A 12764-nucleotide genomic window follows, 5' to 3' on the forward strand; every position below is an offset into this window, starting at 1 on the left:
TGTTGCTGTTGCTGTTGCTGTTGCTGTTGCTGTTGCTGTTGCTGTTGCTGTCAAAGCTATTTATTGACCTCTGTTGGTTGGTCTTGTAGTACTGCCATGTCTGTAAGCCTACTTTCATCGTCGCACTCGCAGATCAACTACCCGACGCAGACATTGCTGATGGAGATCACCCCCCTCCCTCCCTCTTCCTTCCCTCTCAAGTTGCATGAATGATCGATCATAGCCTGTTTGAATTAGGTTAAGGTACGGAGAAGATAAGGGTGTGTGCCTACAGCCTGTCATTTTTTGACTTACAGACAAGGGAAAGACAAACAGACTACCCAAGCTGTGCGCACTTTTTTCCTTCCTTCCACGCCCCAAGCCCCAAGGCTGATAAGCCAAGACGAAGAAAGAATGAGCATAAATGGCTGGCTTACTTCAATAACTCCAAACCAAGCGTGCTCTAGGCGCCCACCGTTGCAGCCCTAGTCGGGCGACTATTGCTTAGTTAGTGTGAAGGCTTTCCACCCCCCCTCCTCCTTGTCGCTCTCCATCCGCCACGCGAATGGAGATGAATTACCAGATTGGGAGATTTCCATGAGCGATTTGACTAATTGGCCGCCTCCGTGGCAGCGTATCAGACCTCCGTAGCCGAGGATCGCTATCCCTGACCAGGCCCAAGCGTCAAAGCGCTGCAGAAGCCAAACCATCCCCGCTGACTACTTCGTTTTGGTCCAGCAAAAGTCGATGTAACACGAGTTTTCCGACTGGACCCTCGATTACCAGATAGCCAAGGCTTAGCCTGTCTGGCCTTGTGGTCTGGTCTTTTACATGGTGTATGTACTAAGTAACAGTGTCCTATCTACTAAGTTACCTAGTTGGTATTTCCCCGAGCACAGCAACTGATCCTTTCCATCCATTCACACACGCCCTTTCTCCTTACACCTCCCAGCAAGAGTTCATCGTCTTACCTACTGAGGTTACTTACTTAGAAACATCCCCTTCCCTCATAGGGTCTTGGAAATCAGCCTAATTTGAAAGCAATTTTTAGTCCGTGTCTTATATGGCAAGGGAGACTGGCGGCTAACTCCGTCGTGGCCATCATCTAACTATCCATCTGATGTCGCCGAGCCACTGCAAATTTACTGGGGGGCTATTTTTATTGATTCTCGCATCCTTCACCCTTTTTGTCCAGGATTCGGCCATGGCAGCCGACCTGCCTTTTTCAATCTGAATCCGGTCCCCACGGAAATACCGGACCGATTATGTAATGACCACACCATAGTTGGTGCGTCGGGTTTGAGGGCGCAAAACCACCGGAAGAGCAGAGAGCTGGACGAAGAAGTACAGGTGTCCTCATCTGAGTCAAGTTGCCGAGCAAGCCAGCCGATACGAGCGAGGGTCGCGTAGGCGATCCACGGTCCCCAGTCTAGGCCAAAAGGGCCAGAGGATCGATCATCAGTCGTCCATACTCCATCCATGTCAGTTTTACGCTCATACTCCGAAGTAGTGCCCTGCTGGTCTGGCGCCGGACAAAGGCCGAGAGAATATGCTTAACACCAGTAAGGTTGGCAACTTGGCATTCGCCCCCCCCGCGTGGTATTCCTCCGCAGTTTGACTAAAGGGAATACAAAGTAATACTGGCTACGTACGAAGTGCTCAGCAGGATTGAGCCCATCAGCCATGGATTCCTTCCTCCCCGTCTCCCAAGTCTTTGTTTTCCAACGCTTACTTGACCACGACTTTTTTCAGTGGAAGTATATTAGTAACTATATTCCCTCAACTGGGGCATCCTTTTTTCGAACGGACCCTCCCCCCACGATGGATGCTGACCCTGTTCAGCGCTGTCTCGTGCCGATATTAAACGATCCATCCAGTCATTTCGCCTGTTCAGCCCAATAGTTAAAGCTTTCCGTCTGAAACCGCCCGACGACCCTTTCCTCTCGCGACCATCGTACACGAAGTGGATCGCTGCCATCCTGATTTGGGCAACCGGCGTAGCGAGGCTCCGCCCAGACCGCAGCTTGGAGGGAATAAAGTATCCGTTCGGTGTGGACCCCGTCCAGAATCCAGCGCCCAGGTAGGTCGGTTAGTTAGGCTTTCCCCCCCTCTTCTTCCCTTCTGTTCCTGATTCCTGGGTACGGAGCACTAGGCAACGATTTCGATTGAAAGGGGACCGACCCAACTGGCGCTGAGGGTGTGGATGGTTTCACACCTATCCGCAGCTCCCGAATCCAATCATCCGCCACATCCCTGAGACGTGTAGGTAATCGCGGTGACCTTCCAGAAACCGAATCATCGACGAAGAATTGAATGAACTTCGGCGCGGAACAGAACATGCTTCCTCCGGGTAGTCCGATAGAGATCCACTTTGCGCAGATAATGTAGAGCTGAGCCCACTCTGTGTGCGTGTACTCGGTATGTGAGAGTATTCATGTCGGCAGCCGGACACACAAAGTTCTCCGTAAACAGATAAATTGTCAGTCGTTCCATGATCCATCAGATGGGGCCAAGGTTTTTTTGGCCCCTCTCTCCCTTTTTGATGATGATGACTTCTTTGAGCTAATTTGACTTGCTGGGCGTTTCTGTCGTTTTCTTGTCTTTCTTCCTTACACACCCTGGGTAATCTATGACAGTACAGACGGTATCGTAAGATTGACACGTGAGATCACGCCAGCAGAGCCTGCCATGGCAGTATCTTACCGCTATTCCCGCCGCTCCCCGTGCGTAGTTTATGTTGTTCACGTGCCAATCTACCATCCATGCTACCCACAAACAAACAATCATCTTGGTGATACACTCCGACAAGCCATCCATTAAGTCTGGGCCAGTATGTGATCACTTCACTTGTCACAACATTGACTAAAAGTTATCACGAAGATGGGTTAGACTTAGTGCCTCTGTCGTCTTACTTGCCACTCCACAACGAAGTCATTCGATCACTAGGTAAACTAATAAGAAAGCTGGAACGCCGGTCCGCCGTTGCTGGCGCCGGAACTACTGCCCTGGATTGATTGCCTTCAAGCCACTAAATGAACTCTCGAGCATTCCACGAATCAGTGTGTCTCGTTGGACGCTTGGCTACATCTCTTTGCGGTGCCCGTTCATACATCCATCCATGGATAATAATGACTCATGATGACAGGGACATATACTGATGGGCTTATCTCTACCTAATCAGTTGGGAACTATACCCAAACTATTCGGAACAAGTTGGCCATGAGCCATAATGATGCTGCTTTCTACAGTCAAGAAGGGACGGGACGATGCGAGAAAAACATGCTCTTCTATACTTACAAATAGGATTGGTATTGGCTGCCAGCCAGATCAGCCATCTACCGAAAAGTTAACCCTATAGCCTTGTTTTTCTGGCAGTGATTGAAGGGCTATTTTGCTCGATACTACGCCTCCGATGTCAACCTCTGATCCGTCGATCCTGCATTCCGAGAGACTGTTTCCAAACAAGGAAGCTAACTCGGATTGTATCGTTGCCTTGTCTTTACTGGATGCCACCACGGTAGACTTCTTGGATGCAAGCGCTGTTTGGCTCTTTGAGTGTGAGCAGCAAAACCGCGGCAATCTGGTGAACCACCTCCGTCAATCTCTCAGGATCACGCTGGATGCTTATCCTCAATGGTGTGGCTTGATTAAGGCCGTTGACTCGGTGGATGGCCCTGCGATTGCTGATCGAGATCGGCTGGAGCCTCATGCCCGCCGTTTTGGCCGGGTGTATGTCCATTATGGCACGCGGGCTGACCCAGGCGTTGAGTTCGTCACTGCACGTGCAGCTGATACCCTCGATGGTCTCTGTCCTTCCTCTCGTACGACATCTCAGCCTCTCTGGAATCAGGAAAAGGTGGCTTTATCGAAGTTTGTCCCAAAGACTTGCTTGGCGAACCCGCTTAAACAACCTGTTGTCGACAATGCAGATATTAACCCTCCGGTCATGGCTATTCAAGTTACGGAATTGGCCTGTGGAGGGTTCGCCCTAGCAGTCAAAATAGCTCATCCTTTAGCGGATGCGCAGTCACTGTTTCACTTCGTCAAAGACTGGGCAAGTGTTAGCCGTTCTGCGTTACTGTGCGATCCTATACCAGTATTGAAACCTTTGTTTGAGCCGGCGCGACTCGACGACGCAGCAGCAGGGGACATCAATGCTGCTACACCGGACGAGTCGATCATCGAACAGACAAAAAGCCTACCGGTTCATCGCTATGACTGGTGGAACGTGCCTCCTGACTCTCCCCTGAAGACACGCATCCCTGAAGCTTTCCGGAACCAGGACATTGCCCCAGCGGGGAAACAAATACCATGGTCAGAATGGGACACGAAAGCGCCGGTGTCTCATTACATCGTGCACCTGAGTCGCGAGCAGGTTGAGAAGATCTGGACACAAGCCAACAACGTATCCGCCACAACCACAAAGACTAATCGACTGAGTCGACATGATGCCATTCTGGCACATATATGGTCAAGCATCAACCGAGCTCGGAAGATGCAACACGACCCCGGGCCGGTCCACTGCGACCTGGCGTACGGGTGCCGACCGGCGTTTCATCTGAGCGATGCCTTTATGGGGTCGCTTTCCGTGATGGTTAATGTGGAGATGGCTGGGGCGGAACTGACGACGACTGCAAACTCGGACGGCAAGGAAACTGCCGTACTTCCGCCCATCGCGCACCGCATCCGCCAAACTCTTCTTCAGCTGAAGAATCATCCGGCCCGCTTGGCTGCCCACCTCCACCGTCTGGCATACGAAACGTCTCCGCAACGCATTTGGCAGGGATTTCTGGGTTCTCGGCACGTTATGGTGACGACGTGGGCGTGCGCAGGGCTGTATGATGTGGATTTTGGGTTGGGTCCACTTTCTTCTTCCTCGGCTCGCTACGCGGATGGTATCCTCGCCAATCTCGATGGCCTCGTCTTGATCAAAGAGGCACCACCGTCGCCGTCGCCATCCGATCGGGAGTCGGAGGTCAGGCACTGCCGCGTTCCGTCGGCTTGGACAGGGCATGGTGTGGATGTGCAGATTCATCTCCGGAGTGAAGATATGCTCCGGTTGTTAAGAGATCCGTTGCTATTGCCGGACACTATGTAGACCAAAACTATTTACATAACTAACTAACCTTAGTCTGAGTTTGCTACGTATACTCAATCGAATCAGATAAATTACTAAGCGGATGATCAGAGATACTCTGCTTGGCAGCTACACTGTCGTGAAATGTACCCACTTGCATATACTTCTAACCCCTATCTGCTGTCTTATGGACTTGGCTTCAACGGCCGTCTTGTCTTCCCCTGAATCTATAATAAGTTTTTTTAAGCATCTACTACTGATTAGGCCTAGAGTTATGCCTCTTATGGTAACTATCGTTTGTAATGATATGAATGTAATACGATACGTTAGACGAATACTATACTATATATACATAACTACTAGGTACAGTCTGAGCCATGCATGCATAACATAACATAAGATAACATAACATAAAGCCCACTATGTAATTTCCACATGTCCCTACTACTTCATATACTACTAAATAGTAAGTACCTTAGTTAGTGTACTATGATGCTACTTATATATCAGGTATCAAACTAGAATAGGAATATATCATACCCGGTTTGGTCTCTTAAGATAGTAGTAGTAGTAGTAGTAATAGTAGTAGTAGTAGTAATAGTAGTAGTAGTAGTAATAGTAGTAGTAGTAGTAATAGTAGTAGTAGTAGTAGTAGTAGTAACACTCATGAGTATCTATCTCATAGAACTTTATTCTATTTAGCAGTTCCTATTCATTTTTTCCACGTAGGATGGACAAAATATACACATAGTAAAGTCTGCCCTACCATGTTTTCTCCTACAGCAGTACTACATAGATACACACTCACCCATACATAATATAATCCTTTAGTCAACTCAAGTTACCAACAAGTAAGCATTCGCCGAAGTTATCCCAACACCAACTGAATATATCAATTAGTATTTATTTTTCCTAGTGCTTATTCTCATCTCATCTCATCTCATGTCATAACAATTAACTAACCAGTTAACGTTACTGGTAACTTAACTTAACCGTCATATCCAAGTTACCTGCCTGGTTACTACGGTTAGTCTGTATCGTGGCTTGGTGCTTACTTACAGTAGTTTATCTAGCTAATGCATGGTTTGGTTTCAGGTTATTTGTTTGGGAGGGGGGCTGTGATGGGATGAACTAGTTGCCTGATATCGATTTTATTATCTAAATAAGTAGGTTGGTAAGTAATCTCTTCGGTTGGTTGTTATTATGTTGGGGTTGTGGATGAGGCGATGACAGTTACTAATGGGTATAGGAAGTAAATTAGTTATGTGTCTAAGGTATAGTTAGTGTGATGGCTGTGTAGGATGTGCTGGGGTGCTAAGCCTTGGGGTGTGTGTGTGGTCTTGAACTGGACTAGTTAGTTGGTGTTTGATTGATTGCTTACTATGCTTATGCATATGCTTATGCCTGTGATTGTTGGTCGCTTTGTTACTTACATCGGTTAGTAGAAGATGACTGGTTACTGGTTACTGGTGTATGTTACAATGTGAAAATTAAGAAACTATAATACATTTAATTTTTCGAGTAAATGGTGATGATAATATACATGTCTCGTCTTGTCCCATCCTGGTCTAGCAATCCGCCCGACCGAAGTATCTAGGGAACGCGACAATATCTCTAACACTGGACACGCCAGCCAAGTACCCCAGGAAGCGATCGAACCCGAGTCCGAAGCCTCCGTGCGGCGCGGTACCCCATCGACGGAGGTCGGCGTACCATTGGAGATGGCCTAGATCTTCGCCGGGGAGGATATGAGGGTACAGCTCTTCTACTTGATGGGAGGTGGGCGTGGCTGTGTCAGTGCCGTCATTCGATGCGGCAAGGTTCTTGATCAAACCATGTTGGCGCATGTTCTGGATGATCTCCGAGAGGCGGTGCTCGCGGAGTGAACCGCCAGCTACTTCGCTGACCTCTGGTAGGAGAAGGTCAAAGCAGGCGACTGTTTCACCGTGGGTGGTGGCCGCTGATGCGTGCGACGGGGCCATGTAGAAAGGTTTGATTGGCTTGGGATAGTCGGTTACGAAGACCGGGTGCCCGTGGTTGAGCACGTCAACGATGTATTTCTCGTGTTCGAGTTGGAGACCGCCCTCCCACGTTGGGGGGTACTCGAAGGTGGCGGAGTCCTTGGCGACGGCGTCTTGGAGGAGCTCGATCGCTTCGGTGTATGTCATGCGTCGCCATTTGGGCCCGTCGATCATGTCCTGCCACCGTTGGCGAAGGTCAGCAGGGTCTATGGTTGTTGCCGATTCCTCCGAGTTGGATTCGCCGGGGCGTTTCGTGGTGAGGATTTCCTGTCCGACGGGCGTGTCGTAGAGGCGACGGGTTAGGTCGCGGAGAAGGTACTCGACAAGGTCTGTGAGGGTGTCCAGGTCGGTCATGAAGTTTGCCTCTGCTTCTAACATGTAGAACTCGCTGAGGTGACGCGGCGTGTCGCTCTTCTCCGCCCGGAACATGGGTGACATTGTCCATACGTTTCCTAGCTCCGCAGCGTATGCTTCCAGATGCAGCTGTGATGATACCGTGAGGTACTTGGGAGCGCGGAAGAAGTGGTCGCCATCGGCTGGCGTTGTCCCTACAGCCTCACGCGGTAGCACTGTGAATGTTTCCCCCGCTCCTTCGCAGTCCGACGATGTGATTAGCGGCGGGTGCACCTGGACGAAGCCGCCGTTGGGGGCGTGCCGAAATACATTTCCGAGTTGGTATAGGCATTCTGATCTGAATCGCGAGAGGAGGGAATTGAAGGGCGTGCGAAGGCGTAGGTGGGGGATTTGACGGAGGAATTCGGGACTGTGGTATTTCTTTTGGATAGGGTAGGTCTATGTAAGGATAATTGTGAGTTAGTATACGTCTGTAATTGAGGACGAGAGGATCCTACCTCGGGGTCGGTCTTTCCCACGATGTTCACAGAGGTGGCCTGCAGCTCATGTGTCTGCTCCTTGCCTGGCGGACATGCCTTCCAGACTCCTGAGATTTCGACAGCTGTTCCGGTAGATAGTCTGGAGAGCGTGCGAGCGACAGTCAGTATCTAGGGTCGTGGGTGAAAGATTTCGAGATCGCGGAGGACGTACTCGGCAGCCTGGGAGGGATTCAGGATAGCCTGCAAAGGCTTGACTGTCGATCCATCGGAGATCTCAGCAAAAGCGAAACGCTTCTGCTTGCGAACTGATCGAATGAACCCGTTCAATTGGATCTCCTGGTCCTCCAGACTAGATCCCTTCTGACTCTGCTCGAGGACCTGGGCGCAGCGAAGAAGCGTGGAGCCGGCGCTCCTTGCTGCTGGCCTATTGTTCAGTCGCGCAACCGATGTGGCGAATGTCCGCCGCCATGTCAGCATCTCTTCGAATCAATGGGAGAAATCGCGCGGGCCAGAAAGATAGATTGGAGAAAGTATCGCGGGTGTGCATCGGTGTGGAAGAAGTGCGCCGGGCCGATCGATGATTCAGCTCCGCAAGCCGCACGCGATAAGCCGCTCACTTATCGCTGGACCTCTTCGTTGTTACGTGCGACGGACAGCTACGAGCAGCTCTACGTTAAGCCATATACGATTAAATGTTGTCACTTTTCTGATTTAGCGATGGAGTAGGGAATATGTAGCGTAATCCGCCCAAAGCACACGCATTCCAGCAGTATCAGTCTCAGAACAGACCGTAAAGTCCACAGCTACTTGGATCCCAACGAGTCTGGGTCATATCAAGTTGTAAGAAAAGAAGTATTATTACCAAGTTGGTCATCACATCGTCGATCCCTGTTGTTCGTATGCCTTGCGTTCTTCCTCAATCATATCAATCGCATCTGATACCCTGCCGTCTGCGGCCGCAGCATAAATCGCGATTCGTTGATGGCCACCATCGCTTGCGCCGCCATATCCCAAACTCACCAAGGTAGAGACGCAGTCGTCAATGTCGCGTTGCCTGACATCAGGATTGATTGCCTGAGTCTCGGAAGAAGGGGTTTCAAAACTGTTCCGACGTCCACCGCGGTGACGATGACGTCCTTCCGGTCTCCAGCCGAATATGCCGCGAGGGGCGTCCCACCCCGAGAATTCATCTTGCCAAGCAGAGCGGGGTCGCTGGCTCTTCCAACGTCTAACATGGCGGCGAGGGCCAAAAGATGATTCCTCATGGTCATGCACACCATGCAGATTACGGGTCTCTGAGAACTGTCCAGGCTGTGCCGACGAGTTCTCACGGACCTCCTGCGGAAACGTGCCGGGAAGCCCCTGCAGTGCCGCATTGCCGTTCAAGTTTCTGGCTTCTGGTGCTTTGCCGTCAGACCTCGTCTGTGCGCTGGATGAAGCCGCTTCCTTCTGCTGCTCAGCCAAAAAGTGCGCTTCGAGCTGTGAGACCGGGGGAAAGCGACACTCTTCCAATTCACGCGTAAGCTCCGGGATCCGATCAAATTCAGGACTCACGGGCTCAGAAGGCCCTGACTTGAGGACACCTTCAGGCAAGAGAGACGGGTAGAGTGAATTGAGCCGCGTGGAATCCCCCAAGGACGAGTCTTCCAGACTATTAGGAGACGCTGTGTTGCCCGGATTGCGATTATCATTGGAACACAAGTCCGCCACGGTCAAATGAACGGCACGTTTACCGCTGAGCGATTTGGAATCATCTTGGTTACTAAGTGATGTCTTCTCCAACTTGGCGGGCGTAGCTGTAGATCCTTGAAGCTCAGACGGAACGGACTTTCGCTCACTAACAGCAGGCATTGGACGGTCTGGTGTTGCTTGAGGAGAAGGTTCTTCGGGGTGCAGCCTGGCGACCGGGGTCTGCTCACTGAATTCCAGGTTAATTGCATGCCCATCAATATGCGTCCCCTGCAAGGCCTCCAGGGCCGCCTTTGCCGCAGGGACAGATGGGAAGGACAAGTAGCCAAATCCAGCGTGCTTCTCGGTCCCAACATCAAGAGGCAGATGTACATCTACGAGAAAACCCCGGGAGGCAAAGACGTCGCGGATCATCTTCTCGCTAACATTGAAGCCCACATTGCCAACGAACAATGATGTGTTAGTGGAGCTTTGTGTCTCTGTCGGCGTAGCATTGTGGCTAGAAGATGGTACATCGTTGGTTACACCACGATCTTGTTCATGAGCATGTTGGCGACTAATGGGAGCGCGGCCACGGCGACAGTTGTATGTGGTGTGTGGATGCCAACGTCGGTGCGTGTGTTGGGAGGGATGTGCATGAGTACTTGTGGGTTGTGGACGAGGAACCTCAGGCCCAGCAGGGAAATGAGGATGACTGAAATTTTCGGGTGTCGGCCAGAAAGGAGGCGGCGGTGGAACTGGGAAGGGCTGGTGAAAGTGATGAGGAGGTGGACCGAAGAAAGGAGGAGGCGGGGGCGGAGGCGGATAATGGTGATGGGGATGAGGATGCGGTGGTGGTTGGAAGTAGGGTGTGAAAGCAAAAGGGCCGTGGCGTCCGTGAGGCACGTATGAAGGTGCATCTGGCTGCGCCTGGTTAGGGCCGCCTGGTTGAGTCGGTCCATCCGCCTCTGCAGCCTTCTTGGAGCCAGTTTTAAGGTCTGCTTCTGGTCCCAACTCTTTCTCTCCGGATTTTGTCTCGCGGCTTCCCAGATCCCGATCCTGGGTTGGCTGGTCGACCACATCGGGGACAACACTATTAACTGCAGTGGCATCAGATGGTCTGGAGGGTTCAGCCTGGTCGGGACGGAGGCCATCTGGACGTTGTTCAGAGGAAGCCTGGGGTTGACCACCAGTTCGAGTGCAGCCAAACTCCGACTCAAACGCTTCGAACAGAGTATGCCCTACATTTCCAAGTTCCGACGCCATTGCACGCAGACTGTCCACAGCGCCGGCGGCTGTAGGGAGTTCTCCCTGGAGAATGTTCCCTGTCGACGCACCACCAACGGTATGGTTGATAGAGCCGGTAAGCTGTCTCATCTGGGCTTCCAAACTCGCAAGAGCACCTTGTACCGGGGACCCAACATTTCCAGGAAGGGCCCTCTGAGCGTTCTCCAGCTGCCGTTCAATCTCGGGTATACTTGATCTCACCCCAGAACTGAGCAACTCAGCCCCGTTGAGCAGGTTCCGCATTGCATAAGTAAATGCATCCGTGGGATTTGGAGTCCTGCTCCTTGGGGTTCCCGCTGGCTCCTGAGCGGGAGCTGAAGGTCCTTCCGAAGTGTTATTTTCTTGTATATTCCTAGAAGCATCGAGAATCTTGGCCATCTCAGCCTCAAAGGCGGCCATGAGTGATGCTGTGTCGTCGTTCTTCGTAGCTTCAACGTTCTCTTGCTCAGTACCTGACCGTACTTCTGCTGAAGTGCTAGTAGCCGGGGCGTCCACATTTGATGATCCAGCCCTATTTTCCGCATTCTTGCCTTCTTGCTTTATCTGGAACTCCTTCCACAACTCCGTTATTGAGTTCGAGCGTCGAATATCGAAGAGGTGCATGAGTTCGGTGGCTTCCTGCGGCATCGAGTCGTGCGCAAGGTCAATAGGCTCATCGAGGCGTTGGGAGAGTTCGAGAGACGATCCAACCTATAAAGACCGATTAGTACCAAAACGACGCAGGATATGCGATAAGACATACAGTGATGATCTCCCCATCATCGTCATCAACATAAGTCAACCGTGCCCGCGGGTGATTCGATGCAAGATCATCATACTGGGGAGCAGACAGCTGCACGATTCCCCGACGAGCTCTAGGTGATGATGGTTCCCTTGTCAAGGGTTGAGTGGATGCCGAGGGCACCTCTGCAGATGTATGTGATGGAGATCCTTGGAGATCTCTGATCTGGAACGGTTTCAACATCTTCGGCGATAAAACACAACGGTCGCGGAAGAGCAAAGTTCCGCTCCCAGACCGTTATGAAGCCAAGAGAAGACGATGAATGATGAACCACGCAGCACGCAGGCGATGCTGGTAAAGAAAGAAGCCAGTTGGAAGGAAGGATTCAGATAAACCAGAAAGGAACAGTAAGCTGGCTGGCGATCAGCAAAAGAGAAAAGGGATCAAGCTTGACAGGAATCTAGGCCGTAGGATAAGGGTCTTGTCTGAACCCCGGGGGGAGCGGCGATAAGGAGGGAGGGAGGGAGGGGGAAACAAAGGCTGGCAGGCGGCGGTCGTCGTCACTATTGCTGCTGCCTATGGGAATAACAGCTTTAGTTTCGGCGTTGGATCGTCTTTTCGCCTCAGTTCAGACAACAAGATTCCGCAAGAGGAAGCCGACCATCGTCATACGAAGGTCAGCTGCAGTGTAACGGGAAGGGAAGGCACAGGAAAAGGTTAGGGGTCCAGGCAACCAGATATTGAAGGAGATGTTTGACGTGATATGAAGGAATGAGGTTGCGGATGAGGAGAAATCTACTAGTCAGCCAAAGTACTTTGTAAAGTAATCCATCAGTAAGATGAGATGAAGAGTAGTCTGGATCCTCTCCAAACATCCCAAGAACTCCAAGACTCTTCTAACTTCTAAGACTCTCTCAGCAACGAAACTAGTTGCAGTCAAGCTTGTCTTTCTCCCCGCGCGGCGGTAATATGATTGGATGGTGACGGAGATCAACTGACCCGATCCAACTGGTCTGACTGGTTTAATTTGACGGGAAGGAATCCGCAGGTGGATGGAGGTCCTACGTATTCTCTCTATACCAAAATCTAATCTAGTTGACGACTGCAGCAAGTGTCCCTGCGGAGTGAGAGAGCAAAAGAAAGCTTGAGCGTATCATATACTAGCTAATCAACTAAAC

The 12764-nt window shown here is 51.1% G+C and overlaps 4 protein-coding genes across 4 annotated transcripts; 1 reads left to right on the forward strand and 3 right to left on the reverse strand.

Moving 5' to 3' along the window:
* Window positions 1-1157: 1157 nt before the first annotated feature.
* Window positions 1158-1664, reverse strand: BO87DRAFT_382141 (uncharacterized protein; the record flags this gene model as incomplete). Its single annotated transcript, XM_025624591.1, has 3 exons — window positions 1158-1450; window positions 1480-1597; window positions 1632-1664. The coding sequence occupies 3 exons, from the start codon at window positions 1662-1664 to the stop codon at window positions 1158-1160; spliced, it is 444 nt and encodes a 147-aa protein (XP_025484542.1).
* A 1271-nt stretch (window positions 1665-2935) lies between these two features.
* Window positions 2936-5275, forward strand: BO87DRAFT_76514 (transferase-domain-containing protein). Its single transcript, XM_025629546.1, has one exon. It carries the CDS (start codon window positions 3392-3394, stop codon window positions 5075-5077), a length of 1686 nt encoding a protein of 561 aa, XP_025484543.1. The 5' UTR covers window positions 2936-3391; the 3' UTR covers window positions 5078-5275.
* Window positions 5276-6546: 1271 nt separating this feature from the next.
* On the reverse strand, window positions 6547-8387 carry BO87DRAFT_403034 (asparagine--tRNA ligase SLM5; the record flags this gene model as incomplete). Its single annotated transcript, XM_025625732.1, has 3 exons — window positions 6547-7869; window positions 7929-8049; window positions 8122-8387. The coding sequence occupies 3 exons, from the start codon at window positions 8385-8387 to the stop codon at window positions 6625-6627; spliced, it is 1632 nt and encodes a 543-aa protein (XP_025484544.1). The 3' UTR covers window positions 6547-6624.
* Window positions 8388-8594: 207 nt separating this feature from the next.
* On the reverse strand, window positions 8595-12082 carry BO87DRAFT_324485 (uncharacterized protein). Its single transcript, XM_025620066.1, has 2 exons — window positions 11608-12082; window positions 8595-11555 (listed from the first exon to the last, which is right to left on the reverse strand). Exons 1-2 carry the CDS (start codon window positions 11827-11829, stop codon window positions 8784-8786), a joined length of 2994 nt encoding a protein of 997 aa, XP_025484545.1. The 5' UTR covers window positions 11830-12082; the 3' UTR covers window positions 8595-8783.
* Between the last annotated feature and the right edge of the window lie 682 nt (window positions 12083-12764).

This window comes from Aspergillus neoniger (assembly GCF_003184625.1).
Source record: "Aspergillus neoniger CBS 115656 unplaced genomic scaffold BO87scaffold_2, whole genome shotgun sequence".
Taxonomy (NCBI): Eukaryota; Fungi; Ascomycota; class Eurotiomycetes; order Eurotiales; family Aspergillaceae; genus Aspergillus; species Aspergillus neoniger.